Source organism: Anoplolepis gracilipes, chromosome 13 (genome assembly GCF_047496725.1).
Source record: "Anoplolepis gracilipes chromosome 13, ASM4749672v1, whole genome shotgun sequence".
NCBI lineage: Eukaryota > Metazoa > Arthropoda > Insecta > Hymenoptera > Formicidae > Anoplolepis > Anoplolepis gracilipes.
The window spans coordinates 9,997,249-10,014,469 of NC_132982.1; the positions used below are offsets into that span (position 1 = coordinate 9,997,249).

Below are 17,221 nucleotides of genomic sequence, written 5' to 3' on the forward strand. Positions count from 1 at the left end.
TATACATTTTAATAAATTATATCCTATTCCCTCTCTATTTCTTTGTGATCTCTATCGAGAACAATTTGTAGAAAAATTTCTTCAGACAGTTTTTTATTTAGGTAATTCAGTATAAAATTATTAATTATTGGCAGCTTGATTGCATAACAGTACTACTTTTCGAAAATGGAATGAAATATTTAACTTGATGTATCTTTTTTCTAATTTTCATATCATAAGTTAAATCTACACACTTGTCTTGAACACAATTGCATAAAATATTTAAAACCAGGGACATGCTCCCTTTCTCTCTCTTTCTAAATAATCCCTGCTGACGGGGTTACGCGAACGATTATATATATATATATATATATATATATATATATATATATGCGAGAGTATACAAACGGGGATGGATAGGGTGCGGTGGAAACAATTAACTCTACGAGTGATTCAGCTGGGAAACTCGGCTCGTTTACCGGTCGCACCTCGACCGGAACGAGATAATTCCGTATGAACGTCACCGGCTTAATGACCCATCAAGGTGCGATGAAATGAAGTCGTTTCCCCATAAACGCCATTTGTCCACATTCCGGCGTACACGAATGTGCAACACGAATTCTACTTGTACTATTATATAATACTTATTCTTAAATAATTAAAGACAATCTCAAATTGAATCGACGTCTCGTTAAAAGAAAAGATCATCAGTCTGCGAATCGTAATATGTATGAGTAAAAATTTTTAATTTTATTCCACTGCACTTATAGATTATGTTTTCATAGTTTATTTAGATGATTTATGCGAATAATAAATTTGATATAAATAAGAAAATGATAAAATGCAATATATATACATATTATTGATAATCTCTCTCTTGTAAATTTATAATTTTATATATATATAAATCTTGTAGTATTGTAACGGATAGTTACGACAAAACATCTCTCGTAACTCGACTTTCATCGGTGATGTGGGGGAAAGAGAAAAATCGTCACGCTAGTTTACCTTAATAAAAATAAAACGAGAAGTTATACTCGTCGCAAAAATGAAAAGGAATAAAAAAAGGTCACCAAAAACTGCAAGAAGATTTAGATGACTGTGGAGTTAGGATTTGTCTAAGAAAAATAAAAAATATGTAAGTGTTATATCTTTTTTTTTGTATAGTCAAAAAGTCTGACTGTCATAAAACCCTTTCAAAACGGTAAACAGTCGGAAGCAGGTAGCTATCAGCGCAGTATAGATTCTCTTACTCGAATTTTTGAAGACTCGTGTTTGACAGCACGCAATTGCTTTACCCTTTCGTTCGTTTTTATCTTTGTTGCTCATTATATGTCAAAGAAAAATGGAATGGAACTTTCAACGCATAAATGTCCGAAAAGAATACTGACATCTCTACATTAGATGTCTATGAAAAACGTAAAGGGAAAAAAAAAACATAGTCTATGTTTATTGCACTGGATAGAAAAAAAAAAATAAATGCCAGCCCTTCGATTATTTTTCCTCACATTTTACAGTTCGCATCTGCTCGAAAATCGGATCACCGTTGTCCAAAGTGATACCTACCGAAAACTTTTTGCGGTTCACCATTTCCAAATAATGATTAGGGGATCCGAGGCAAGAGTGATACATATTAATGTACGATATAAAAAAAAATTACTATACGTTATATTATATATTATAGGAAAGCAGGAAATTTAAGAAATAAATGATTGAGAAAGCAAAACTGGAAAAGTAACAAAAAAATTAAACGATGATGAAATCTCAAATTGAAATAATTTCTATCACAAGAAAATTTCCAACTATATATGTATAAGAATTGTAACAAGTAAATCGCTTTCTCATTTACGAAGGAAATTTTATTCTCTTCTTATAACCCCAACCCCAACCCCCGAGAGCAATCTGTTAAGCGTACGGGCTGTAGCATCACAATCTGTCGCGCTCGCAACTATGTTATCTTATCTGTGGAACCATTGAGTCTCGTTCGGTTGACGGGGGCATGTTTCTAACAATCTCGTTGCAATATTGCTTCAGCTTACTGCTAATAAACGTGCACGGTTCATGGTGCTATCGTGATAACGATAAAATTTAGATCGTCGCTACACGAAAGGAGGGGTTAAAACTCATAGAAATTAATATTTATATTTGGCAGAAAAAATATTAATACAAGAAGAGTGACTTGAATCAGCGATTAAAGGAGAAATTATTGTCTTGCCTATTGAACTTGTCACTTTTATATCTCAAATATATATATATATATATACTATATATATTTAGTTAAATGCAATTATATTTTAATTTTTTTTTAAGACAAAACATCAAGCAACTCAAATCGTTTGTTTAGCAAAACATGTTGCCTCTCCAATAAAGCTTTTTTAAATTCTCTCTAATAAAAAAAAATATTTGTGACAGAACAAAGAGGAATATTTTTAACAAAGGCGAATCTGTATTTAGTTGTAAAATCATCGATAATCCTAAATGCTAAAAAAAGATATTTCTTCAACAATTTACTATGTGTTGATGCATTTTTCTAAGCAGTAAATTTAACGGTAAAATTTTTTTTCTAAACTACCCATTCTTTCAACAGGCAATCACTTAATTTTTTTGCTTTCTTACACTAAAACGATCTCGTCTCATGATAGCTTGGAAGAAAGTTTCATAAATGCGATTATTCGTTACGGTTGTTTTGTAAACTTGTTGGTCTTTTTTTTCTTTTCTTTTGTTTTTTTTTTTTTTTTTTTTTTTTTTTTTTTTTTTTTAAGGCGAAACGTACGGAAACGGCCGAAAGAAGAGAAAGAGATAGAGTTGGAAAGGAATCTTCGAGTTTACGAATAAAGGAAGAAATGCAGGAAAATTTTCACGCAACTATAAGAGATCCGAGACGAATATATCGGGTAGCAGAAAATTTCGGGCACTCACGTTCCCCCTATATACCTACACCTGCTCAGGTTGAAGCGATTCCGAAACGATTATGAACGGAGCGGGCTCAGTTTCCCAGCGACAACGATTTCGCCGAATTAATTCCCACAGTTGTCCGGCGCGTCCGCGATAATCGTTCGGCTGGATCACAATGCCGATCGACGATGTATTCGCCGCTCTCGATACGCTCTCCATCTATTCGGGATGATACGATAGCGAGCGAGTGGTGGCAATTGGCCATGGTCCCTGCTTTGCCACCCCGTTACAGCCGCCACCGCGTTATTTATTGGCCCTCGCTTTATTACGAGCCCTACCGGAGTCAGCAGCCGGATTTGCCACGCTTGCCATTTATGAGGGAAATATTGCTCGATCGAGGATCAAACGACCGATTAAAATCGAAAGCTCTGATCGCGTGAAAATTGATTCGCCCAACGATTCCGCAGGTTCCATTCTCGCGTAGATTCCCTCGTAGATCTTGACGAATGCTATCGCGAAAATTAATTTTTTAACCGTATTTTTTTAAGGGGACTTAGCCTGTGGAAGCAAATATCATACAAGGCATAAATCCAGCCTATAGCGATTGCATATGTTATTTAAAACTTATGATACAATGTATCGAGTATATGCTGTATCATTAAACGATCTCTTCGATATAAATCCAATGACAAAATATTTTCGTCGTAGTACCTTTGTATGTCAGCTAGTAAAAACGTGTTCCTGAAATATGACAGTCAATCAACCACAATATACTAATCAAGTTTATCTTTGCGCTTTTGGAGCTTTATACATTTAAAAGCACAATCGATGATGTCGAATTTGATGAAGAAAGTGATGAAAAGTTTCCTAACTGTCTGAATGTGTTTTGTTAAAGTTATAAAATTTTCAAAAAAAATTTTAAGAAGACAATGATTTTATGCTTTTACGTCCTTCGTGTACACAGACTTCAGCACATAATTTTCCTCCCTAAACTACTTTTTTTTACTGATTAGTGGAGACTCACAGAATTTTGTTTCCAAGCAATACATTATTTTTAAGTTTGAACAAAGGTATATATTTTTTTAATGCGCGTATTGACTTGGAATTAATAGAAGAAATCTATAAAGGGGATGAAGACACTTTTACGATTAATGAAAAAATTAGCCCGTATCAGAGTAATTATATGCGACATCAACAAATCATTCGCGCATAAAGACCAGAAGTCGTAGAATAAAGCCGTGACTATGGACCTATAAAGACGTAACACGAGCACGTAAAACAAGTCGACGAGCTTTGTGCGTGCGTTTTCCCCCTTCTTCCTTTGGCCTAATAAAGGTTACACCGGGGGTATGGGCACGCTATACGGGCTATAGGTGAGTTAATTCCATCAAGGGAGACCTGATTCATTATCCAATATCGGATCTCGTAAATTCTCAGCGAGTCAAATAAGTTATCGTTCTGAACGCGATTCGCTGACCCTACTCACTTTTCAGGATTTTCTTTCGAAAAGTTACTCTCTCTGCTTTTTACAATTTTTATTCAATTATTTGTCTCGTATAATCTTCTGCGTCGTTTTATCGACAAGTATTGAAAAATATTTTAATGCGCAAGAAAAAGAATATATTTACACCTCCCACGCCTTTTAAAAGAATTTTACACAAATATATGTATGTGTATATGCATACATACATGTCTTCTTTTTATTTATCAAACGTTTAAATATTTAATATTGTTTATTATTGAAAAAAAAAAAGATATTAGAAAGAAAAGAAAAAGAGGAAATTTTGTATTAATTTATTTGAATCAATAATTGTTAATTTTTCTTTTAATTCGATTTTAATTGAAAAAACGGGCTCATATTCTATCTACTATCTAGATCTATTGTTTTCTTTGCTATAAATTCTTATAATACTTGTTATAAATATTGCAAAAGCTTTCTAGAAGGTGTAATTAAAAAATATCAAAATGTTCACATGTACATAAAGATGTGGTATATATTATTATGTATATTTTATTAATATAATAATAATAGATTTTAGATTTTTTATTAATATATAATGATAATAATCATATTATATAATATTACTTGCGGGCAGACTCGTGTAATTAAAGTTTAAAAGTTTAGAAAGCGCAAGTAAATAGGAAAATAAATAGCGAAATAATTAGCGGAAAAGATAACAAAAGGCGTATATTTATAGGAGGAACAATGACGTCTTTCGGTCGTTGATGTATTTATGTGTTAATAAAACTTTCTGCTTCAATCTTTTGGTCGAAGCTATGAACTAAAAAAATTAATGAACTGAAAAGCGTGAAGTAAAAGGAATCAGCTGTAGACATAATGGAAAAACCAAAGGAAAAAGAGGCAAAGAGAAAGAGAAAGGAAGGAAAGACAGAAAGAAATTGACGTGTCGACGTCATAGCGAGTCCTTTCATTAAACATTTTGAAAATATTGTCAACGAGTTCTTCAGATCATGCACGGTAAGATGAAGATTTATGTCTTACCCGGGCAAAATTTAATTTTTTTTTATAAATACTTTTTTTCGAGAAGAAAAGAAATTAAGGAGAAAAAATAGACACCAAACAAATAATGAAAAATAATGCAAAAAATGTGTTTTTACAATCTGTGAAAAAAGAAATTTTACTGACGTGAAATACAATAGTTTTTAATAAAAATTATCTTTCTTTAACAATAATAATATTGTTAAATTACTATATATAATAGTAATTTATATATTATATAAACACTATATATATATATATATATATATATATATATATATATATAATATTAAGATATTATATATTATAAATTCTTAAGATATCTCAAGAATTATTTTACTAACTTGTGATTATTTTTATGCGCGTGAGAGCTATTACAATAAATATTATACCAAGGGACTTTTTTTACATACTATCTAAAAAAAAAAGAAAATAGTAATAAGTTAGTGGATAAAAAATAGATTAAAAAATAAAAGAAAATAATGTCTATGGTTTCCTTTTTCTTCCTAATAGAATCGCACATGATCGGAACACGATAATCCTCTTGTTTCGGAAATTCATTCATCTTTTCAGAGACACAATTTGTTCCGCGTTCACGCATTATCAAAAATATTATGTCAAGGACACACGGTTCGATTTGGTGTCGTTCCAAGACGATCGATTTGACACGCGATAAACTGTGCGATTGTTAGGGTTCTGCAGTTACCTATTCCTCCCCCTTGTATCTCAAAAATGAATTTTCCAGATAGAAAGGGCATAGCTCCGAATTATACACGCGATTGTATAATAGTCGGAAGAGAGAAAGAGAGGGAAAGAGATAAAGGAACGCAATGGCGGGCTTTATCATTTACTGATCGACCAAACTGTTTTGGCAGCCAATACGGCGACTCTCGTCAGCGATATTATCGCTCTTTGGCATTTCCTGCTTTACAAACGTTTGCTATTCGCAACAATATTTATCTATTTTATCTACATTTATATTTGCAACTATTTTTACACTTGTTAACTGTACTAAAATGTTTTTCACACCCGAAAGAATTGTATCGAATGCTTGACACATAGGATAAACTAGGGTATGGTGGCCAAAGGCTGTAATTTTTCTAATAATCGTTACATATATATGTAATGCGCTTTTTTAGTCATTAATCAATATTTACAACAGCTTGATTAGCTTTGATAATGACTAAAAAAGCGCACTATGCAGCCCTAATTTACCCGAAGTTATATATTATGCCATTATTTTTTTTTTATTAAACATTTTATCGTATTTATTTGAGAACATTTACGCTCTTGCACTAACGCGCGTTGATTCTATCGTAATGCGTATAAAAACAATTGTCCGAAATAAAAAGGTTTTTGCTTGATATACAATTTCTCTCCATCAGCGTTCGCTGAAATAACTGTAGCGTGCGCGAGATAAGAAACGTTTCGCCTCCCTCGCGCAATCGCGAGAGCGAGAGCGAGAGCGAGAGCGAGAGCGAGAGCGAGCGCGAGAGAGATTCGCAAGCCCAGGAGCCTTTCCTCCGGAGATGAGGGAGTGCCTTCTCCTTATTTACGGCGAAGCGCGATAATAGCGCGGATGATGGGGCCCCCGTCCCGAAGCGAGATATATCGAACGTAACCATGGTAACCGCTACCGTGGCCATATTGGTCCTCGGCCAGCTATCGATAATAGGAAAGATAAGAGGCAACCCCCGGGCATCCAGGATATTTTATCGTCGCCAAAATGGCGACCCGGAGTCTCCGTTTACGCCAACTGTCCTGTGCACGGCAAGACTGCGGTAGATTGTTTTTGCAAGTCGTGCTGCAAATGTAAAAGTCAATCGCGACAAGGGAAACTTTGTTGAAAACAACGCTATATAAATGCTGTACGATTTTTACCGATTATTGTTAGTTAAAAATTATATTGCTATAATCTACTCCTTGGAAAAACATGAAAAATCTGGAATTCTTAGGCATTTCTTTTGTATTTCAACAAATCAGGAAAGTATCGTGGAATTTTAGGGTTCAGGAAATTTTTCCGAAAAAATTCTCTTTTTCATCATTTTCCTCCCAATTGTCAAAACAGTCAGCCGCGTGTGTCCTGTAACTGGCGTCTCACTTTACGGAAACTCATTAATTGTTGAGAATGATATCGTTTTATTTTTAATAGCTCTAAAGATTTTGGTAGATCAAATAAATATTTCTGCTTTATTAAATTAAAAAAAAAAAAAAAAAAAATGGCTTGGAACAAATCGAGGCGCCAAGTTTACGCCGCTTATTTGATCCGCTGATAATTTTTTTCAGCAATCTTATTATATTTATAAATATTTACAAATCATTTATGTGTGTAACGTATCTCTCACAATCAGCTCCTCCATCTCGAAAAGACGAACATATTTCTACGCATATTTTATTTCATGCGAATTGACAAAATGTGGAAAATGGATGAGAGCTGGAAGGGGAAGATTTATTTAATACAGAAATGCGCTTTCTTCGCATACAGCATATATACGCGCCTGGAAAATTCACCGACGAGAACCCGGCGCGTACCCGTTCCCATTACGCGAAATAAATGCGAGTTAATTAAAGGGAGGAAACAATTACTTGCGAATAAATCGCAGCCGTTAATCCGTTATAGCGCGGACAAGTTAAACTTCTCCTCTCGCCAATTCTCGCGCGCGAGGGTTTTGCGAGGAATAGGGATTTGCGAGACGTCGGGGCGCGTTCGCATAATTGGCTTTGAGCATCGCCACCTGCGTCCCCAAGTCGAAGCCGAATGGCAAGAGGGACGAGGAGATGGCGAGAGAGACGAAATGGATCATTCGATTCGCGGAGATTGCTTTAAAACCTCTTTGCCTTTTTAGATATATACTTGAGAATCTCTTTTCAAATAGTTTAAAATTACTTTAATAGAAGTCGTTTTAAGATTACAGATTTCTCGATAGAGATATCAGACGAAACTATTACACATTTTCTAATCTAAACTTTAGTGCTATTCTAATAACATTTTATATCAAAAGAAGAAGAGATCACATACATGTTTGTATCGATTATATGAAAGTTTAGAGTTTACTTATATTATATTTATATTCTTTTCATTATTATATGTAAAAAATTTCAATTTCTTCTTCTCAAATTCAATTTCTTTTTTTCAAATATTTTAAATTACTTTAATAGAAGTCGTTTTAAGATTACAGATTTCTCGATAGAGATATCAGACGAAACTATTACACATTTTCTAATCTAAACTTTAGTGCTATTCTAATAACATTTTATATCAAAAGAAGAAGAGATCACATACATGTTTGTATTGATTATATGAAAGTTTAGAGTTTACTTATATTATATTTATATTCTTTTCATTATTATATGTAAAAAATTTCAATTTCTTCTTCTCAAATTCAATTTCTTTTTTTCAAATATTTTAAATTACTTTAATAAAAGTCGTTTTAAGATTACAGATTTCTCGATAGAGATATCAGACGAAACTATTACAGATTTTTTAATCTAAACTTTAGTGCTATTCTAATAACATTTTATATCAAAAGAAGAAGAATCTCCATTCACAATCTCCATACATGTTTGTATTGATTATATAAAAGTTTAGAGTTTATTTATATTATATTTATAGGGTAAACTCGGGTAAGATGGCCATAGTTTTTTAAAATGCAAAAAACATACTTTTATTTTGTTATTTTTTAATAGTGTTTGGCATATTATATATCTTCACTGAAGCCTAAATTACGTAATATTATCAAAATTAAAAGGAAAATATTTAATAAAAATTTTATATTATCAAAATTGTACAACATAATAAGCATTGGCCATCTTACCCAACTTTTAAGGAAAAGATGACCATAATATTTATAAAAAAAATATTGAAAATAAAAATTATAGGTCATATAATAATTTACATATCTTTATAATATGTCTAACGTCGATTACGATAGCTTAGAGTTTACTTATATTATATTTATATTCTTTTCCTTATTATATATGTAAAAAAATTTCAATCGTGATTCAACGCGCGTAACATCCAATTCTTAAACTCTCAAAATAATTATAATTATAAAATTATATAGCATAATAATAGCGAAAAAAATATTAACATCTATCGCTGTTCTTGTATTATTACTACACATGATGAATAAATCATTTTACGCGATAACAACGATTTTGTATAACTAATAAGATTCTAACGAGATGCGATTATCCAATTAAAAAAACACCAAATTATTTTAATATTGCGTTTGTACAAGAAAGAAAAAGCAATATTATTCTTTTTAAATATTTAGAAGAACCTCCAAAACATTATCGTCTCTTAAAAGTAGCTAATATATAGTCACTATCACCTATATTTCCATGTACTCTATAGTTATAGCTCCAAATTACCTTACACGAATAATGCGAATGAAGTTAAACATTCTGAAAAGCCTGGAAGAGAATATACCCTTGCGTCACAGGGAGTGTATAGAAAAATAGTGCGAAATTACACAGTAGCTAGTCTGCCGTGGTTACGGAATGCGTTTCTAATACATATAGAGGAAGGTCACGTTAACAAAAAGAAATAGCTCTCTTGTTAAGATGTTAGCTACCGTGATTCTTTCAGGTACTTAATGTTTGCCGACAAAAATCACGGGTGGTTCTTAAATGGAGAGGAAAAAAAAAAGAGAGGGAAAGCAGGGTCGTTTTCGACCAATCATGTATCCTTACGCGTAGGAAAATCCGACCTTCACAGGAAACTTATTATGGATAATGGCTATAATTATCTATAGAATGGTTTATGATCCCGCAGGTTACAAATGCTGAAGATATCCGTTTTTCACCGAAAAACGTCTTGCTTGAATCAAAACTATAAACTCCCTTAGCTCGTAACTTTGACTTAGGCATCAAAATGTCTGGTTACTGAACAATAATCTTTGAATGGCCAACAGAGTTGAATTGCACTTTAATATGTTAGTTTTACAAGAATACGTCCGTACCTATATCCGGTTGTATTTTATCTTTTTGTCAGATAAAACATACCTGTTTGCTTTTGCACAATACTAAGTGCTTTTCGAGAAAAACAATCGTAAATTATAAATCAGAAATTATACAAAAGTAATAAAAGTAAAAAAAATATTTTCTCGGGTCTTTTTAAAATTAGTACAAACTAAAGTATAAATAAAAAAAGTCAATTAATCATTTACTGTATCACGGGTAAATAATTTAATTTCACAATCAGTCAGTAAAGTTTTCAATGTATAACGCTACATATAAATCATAATTGAATAAAGAAATAAGTTTTCTGACTAGCTATGTACATGTAAAATAATAAAAAATGATATAAATAAAATTCAAGTTTTTCTGACTGATGCGAGAACAATTTTGATTAACAGGGGAAAAAAAAAAAAAAAAAAAAAAGAAAAATATATACGCAAATTTTCGTGCAAACGTATTTGCGATACGATTCGTTAATTTCAGCGTCAAACTGAAGCAGATTTTACGGTGTTTTCTAACGGTGGAGAAAGAGCATATGTGAGTGTAAACCCCTCTCCTCGCTTCGCCCTTTCCTCGATGTCAACCACCCGTGGACACGGATCCAGCCGGATCTCTGTATGGATCGTTTTGTCATTGGAATTTGATGATCCGCCGTCCCGTGGGGATCCGCTACATAAATATTTGCACGGTAATCCCTTCGTAGATCCACTTGCCTTCTCTCGCCGCCCCTCGTTCTAACCGACTCTCCCCCTCGCCCTCTCCCGCACCCTTTCGCTTTATTACGCGCCATACACGGATCTCGGCCACTCGGCAACTTTATGATCTGCGTTTTAACAGTCGAGCCTGTGTTACTCAATCTCCCAGATGATGATTCCCCGTTTGTTCGCGCAAATAAATACTCGATCGCTCACGCGGATCCTTTATACCTTTCAGCTATTCGTTATTTGATTAATTTTTCGAGTTCGATTTATATTTTAAATTCAAATTCTCTCAATATTAAATCTGAAAAAATTGTGACGAGATCGAATCTCGAAATAAAGTTTCAACAAAATCTAATTCTCTTTTTAAGACTTGAATATATAAATCTTTTTTATCATCTTTTATCATCTATTTGAATTGTTCGTGTAATTTAATACGCAAGAATTTATTCGTTTATAACTTATGTTACCTCCGCATTTACGAGAAATTTGGCTCTAAAATTAAAATCAGGAGCGATTCCCCCCCCCCCCCGTTCAGTTAAAATGACTAATCATATCGCTTTAATGACGCGAGGATTTTCGACCCCTCATTGATTCGTATTCTTATTTAGAGATACTCTTGTTTAGATGACAGCAGGTAGGGATTACCCTTTCTTTCTGTCGACGAGTGCAATTAAGTACCATGGGGGATCACGCCCCCCCGCAAAATAATAAACACCGTCGCGCGTCGCATCGCGTATGATGCCGGATGATACACGGTGTGACAATCGCGGTGATCCCTGCAGTTACCGAGTGACCGATTTATCGCTCTAGCGGGGCAAATTTGTCATTTTCAAAACTGCGATTTACAGATATCCTAAACATGAATATCCACGTGCCTGCGTGTCACTCTCTATCTCTCTCTATAAGACTTAGGTGTTGTTTAATTTACAAGATATTCAACAATGTAAAAATTTTTTAAAATTTAGACATCTAAAGGAAAAAAAATTAAACTCAATATAATTTAATATTTAATAAATTGCTTTTCTAAAAAAAGCACAAAGATATATGTCTCATCTCTCACATCTCATCATAATAGTAACTTTATTACCGCTCTAGTGGTACATAATCTTATTTGATAAAAGACACATTTTTTAAATTATGTATTGTGTATAAAAAAAAATATATAATTATAAAATGTTATCGCAAAGAATGAGAGAGAGAGAAGGAGAGAAATGTGCGACAGTGTTGATGACGTGATTTGTGTTGTTATATTCATATATTATTTACAAATATATTTAAATATTTGTACGTCGAGGATATATTTTTTACTCACCTCTCGATCGTAAAAAAATGTACAACATATGCTAGTAGAGGCTGCAAATCCTCGATCATAATCCGGCATAAGCAGTGCGACATCGGGGACCGTCGATGAGTCGATGTAGTACCGTCCCACATAATACAGCATCCATCGTCGATGATTAATCGTTTCTAAGTCTCGTCGTCGCGTAATCCCTATCGGCAATCGAGCGACGAGCGTTTCGTTCTTTTTTTTCTCGCTGTCCCGAAGGGGAGGGGAAGACATCTCTTTCCTGAAAAACATAAACTGTTGTAGTCGCGTGTGCGCAAGAGAGCAATTCGCACTTTGTCTGACGGAAACGACGTAACGATGCTTTATGAATTCCACAGAAAATTTATCCCTGTTCGTATTCCGTTTTAATCTACGTGAATTCGTTTCTTCGTTTTCACTAGGCAACATAATGACGCCTGGACGAATGAAGAAATTCTTTCGAAAGTTTATGTCATCGAAAATGTACGAATACATTTAGAAAAATCGATGTAATTGCAAATTGTTACAGATTAATATAAAAAGTCACGGTAAAGAAAAAAAAAAAGAAATTTATATATATTTCCTTTGAAAATTTAATTGTCGCTTTATTAGAATTATATAACAAATTGCATGCAACAAAGTTGAACGATTTTCAAGATGGTTTACAATTGACACCTAAGATATATTCTGTAAAATATCTTTTTCATATTATCCGATTGTTACATAAATAAAGAAAGAAAACAGAGAATAGATTACATCGACCTATAATATTAATATTAAGATTTCACAAGATTTCTTTTCCCGCAGAATCTCTGCCAGACTCAATCAGGGTGTCTACTCAAATCTTGTAAAAAATTTCTCTGAAAATTACCTGATTTTTCAGGTAATTTTGTTTAAAATTCCAAGTAAAGAGAATATTTTCAAAATTTTAATACAACTTTCTTTATAAAATAATTTTTTATTACATATATTTTCTAATGTTTTTCATGTACTAAAAAAACTGATTGTGAATAATTCTTCTAAGATAAGTATTTTCTCCTTGCATAATATTTTCATTTCTTTATCATTAAAAATTACAAAAAATATGTATTTTTTTGTAAACAGAAATTGAATATATAAATAGAAATAAATAAATAAATAAATAAATAATATATATATATTTATTTTTTTAGACTTATTTTTCACACAATATATTTATTTATACAATATATTCCATACATTCTAATATTCTTGTTTAATATACAATATTAATAAGTTGTACGTGTAGAACACTTTGTATAATTATCGTAGAATTTTCAAACGCTTAAATACTGATAAAAAATGCTACAAAAATTGTCTCAGTTTGTTTCAAGTCATTTTTTTTAAATTTAATAAACCAGAAATATTTATTTAATCTATCAAAATCTCTAGAGCTATTAAAAATAAAACGAGACCATTCTCAACAATTAATGAGTTTCCGTAAAGTGAGACGCCAGTTTCAGACACGTGGCTGACTGTTTTGACAATTGGGAGGAAAATGATGAAAAAGAGAATTTTCGAAAAAATTTCCTGAACCCTAAAATTCCATGATTCTTCCCTGATTTTTTCAGATACAAAAAAAAAGAAATCCCTAAGAATTCCAGGTTTTTCATGTTTTTCCAAAGAGTAGACACCCTGTCAATTATTGCGCGCGCGAAACACCACGCTCTGCAATAGCAGCGACTGTGTGGGATAGATTGTGTTGGGACGAAACTCGCGGATTCTTTCTTATTCCGGCTTAATCCGAGGGAACGACTGTAGTAAAACGGATCAAAGGGGGATCATGCCCGGGAGATATCCCCGCCCACTCGTTCTCCGGACGCTCGTTTCGGCTCGTTTCTCCACCTCGATTCGCCACCTCGCAGAGCTATCTTCCAAGTAACCTCTGACTCTCTCTCGCAGTCAAGATTAGGAGGGGAGATCGGAGGCAAAAGAGCGCGAAAAAAAAAGAGAGAAAGAGACAGAGAGAAAAAGAGGGAGGATGGGGGGGGGGAGGAAGCGGGACAAGAGAATTTCGCGCGGCGGAACGATTGCTTTTCCGCTCGCCGGATTTTTATCGAGTTATCGAAACTCCATCGACACCGAGACAAATTTCATTCCACGTGGTGCAATAGCGAGCGCATCCGTGGAATCGGGACCGTATCTCGCACACTCTAGGCGTTAATATTAGATACTCGCGTGAAATTTTTTGCTGTCGACAATGTCGATGCATATTTTTTACTCGTTCGACAATAGACAGAGAAAAGACGACGATAATTGCGAATCTTGCGTTAATTTTCTTTCCTTTTTTTTTTTTTTTTTTTTTCCTTGTATTTAAAATCAGATGTCTGTTTTAAGAGTGCATTCCGATTCTATTTGCGAAACAAGAATAATGTCAAGCAGAATGCTCTTTTATTTTGGAAGAGAAAAGAAGAAAAGAAAATAAAAATGTGTGATTGATGCGAACGCAAAGATCTCGTGACGCAAAATGTAATATATGTAATAAAACCCACATATAGATGATATATAACATCATCAATTGAAGAATTGATGAAAAATCTGTTTAAAACCTAACGTATTGTACTTGCCTTTATTTTTTTTATTGCGGGGATATAAGACATTTCCTGCTGTGTTAACTACTGCATCCCTGCTTTACGGAACCGACAATTGTACCACGTGTTTGTTCTTTGCCGACATTTCCTTTCCGCCTTTTATGTTTATTACTAATAATGGGCATGTTGTAAAAACATCGTTTATCCACGTCTTTATTACAGAAAGCATGGTCATATTTTTCCTCATCCTTCTCTGCAAAAATATATATTTTCAGTTATTTGCATTGTTTTACGAATTTCAAATTATCGAAAAATGGCGGTATATAACGCCAAAAATATATGTTAACAAATTATGATGGAGATTAATTTCTTAATTTCTAATTATTATATCTCTCGTGTCTAATTCGAAAAATCGTTTGTGCAAAATGATATATATTACTGAATAAATGTCTTACCTGTGTATAATTAAATTTGACGATTCGATAAAATGAATAAAAATTTCGTAGAGAAAAGGCTGCCCATGCACTCGCACTACAATGCACTGCAAATGACAATGTCGTGTAAAATGTCACGAATCGCGATAACTTGTGCCGTCATTTCAACAAAGTCGCGACATCTTCAGGCAAGTCTTGGAAACGCGCGCTGCTTTACCAATGTCAGATAATTTAATTTTCAAGCGCGATGGTCAAACAGCACGCGATTGAGACTCACGAGTGGCGCGCCATCTGTGAGAATAAATCTGACCTTCCGGTTTCATCGGCCATCGCGTGCTTCGGTCTGTCTTCTTGGCTTGTCTTTCGAGGAAAAGTCGTGGTGAACGAGATATCAAGATGGTGAGTTTTGCGTAAACCATGCTCGAAATCCCGTTTTTTCAGTGGAATCCCGCGTGATACGTGCCAAGTGTTTGATCGAAATGATAAAATCTATCGCTGCTGCGTTTCTTTTCAGAATATTTTTACGTATATTGAGACGAGACACGTCCAGTTGCATCGCGATTGTACTCGATAACCTCAATCTTTATGCACGAATTTTTTCCGAATATAATATTTTTTTTACTGACGCTTGCAAAAGTTCTCAAAATTCGAAACAATTTTACGTCGGACTAAAATTTTCCCGATAATTCGCCGATTATTTTGCATGGTTCATCACGTGTTTCGAAATTCGCTTCGAGTATGTACACAATATTTTAATGACTAATACATTTTTAATCATTTACAGTCGCTCGTGATTCCTGAGAAGTTTCAACATATTCTTCGTGTCATGGGCACGAATATCGACGGTAATAGAAAAGTCATGTTCGCCATGACTGCGATTAAGGGTGTCGGTAGACGTTATGCCAACATTGTTTTAAAGAAGGCTGATATCGACTTGGACAAGAGAGCTGGAGAATGCTCAGAGGAAGAAGTAAGTTGATTTATTTTTCTGTAATGAAAAAAAAAAAAAAAGACATCGCAAGATGTATACTCAAAATTTTTTAAAAATATTTTTAGGTAGAAAAAATTGTCACTATTATGGCTAATCCTAGGCAGTATAAGATACCAGACTGGTTCCTCAATAGACAGAAAGATATTGTCGATGGAAAATATTCGCAGGTATGAATTTATTTATCTCGAAAAAGAGAAGTAAACCTTTTTAATTATTGAATTACAAATACTTTTCGTTGAAAACTATAAATTATAAATATTAAACTATAAAATTATACATTAAAAGTACAATAATTTTGTCATACATGTAATTAAATCTAAATAACTACATCTCTCTATGGAATCCAAACGGGCATAAATATATAATGTACACATGTTTTTTCCAATAATCATTTATCTTTCTTTACAATAAATCTTACAAATTTTATCGCACAAATTCACGACTGATTGTACAAATGTTCATTGTACATTCAGATGGTAGCTTGTGCAATAGTAACTGCACTGTTGTACATTTGAATTGCTTTGTAATCTCTTACTATTCTAAGTAACAGGTACAAGTGCAACAGAGAGATCAAGTTATTTACAGATATATGCAATTATTAATAAAGAGATTTTTCTAAATTTCATTTGTGTATACGTGTGTGTGTGTGTGTGTGTTATTTCACAGCTCACCAGCGCAAACTTGGATTCTAAACTGCGCGAGGACTTGGAAAGAATGAAGAAAATTCGTGCTCATAGAGGTCTACGTCACTACTGGGGTCTCCGTGTACGTGGTCAACACACTAAAACCACTGGTCGTCGCGGTCGCACGGTCGGTGTGTCGAAAAAAAAATAATTTATACATATACATATATTGTGCATATTAACAATAAATTTTTAAACGATAAGTGCTTCATTCGATCATT

The 17,221-nt window shown here is 33.5% G+C and overlaps 1 protein-coding gene across 1 annotated transcript; it reads left to right on the plus strand.

The window, feature by feature from the left end:
* The first annotated feature begins 15,644 nt into the window (after nt 1-15,644).
* Nucleotides 15,645-17,203, plus strand: Rps18 (ribosomal protein S18). Its single transcript, XM_072904343.1, has 4 exons — nt 15,645-15,725; nt 16,111-16,296; nt 16,383-16,484; nt 16,984-17,203. The coding sequence occupies exons 1-4, from the start codon at nt 15,723-15,725 to the stop codon at nt 17,149-17,151; spliced, it is 459 nt and encodes a 152-aa protein (XP_072760444.1). The 5' UTR covers nt 15,645-15,722; the 3' UTR covers nt 17,152-17,203.
* The last annotated feature ends 18 nt before the right edge of the window (nt 17,204-17,221 follow it).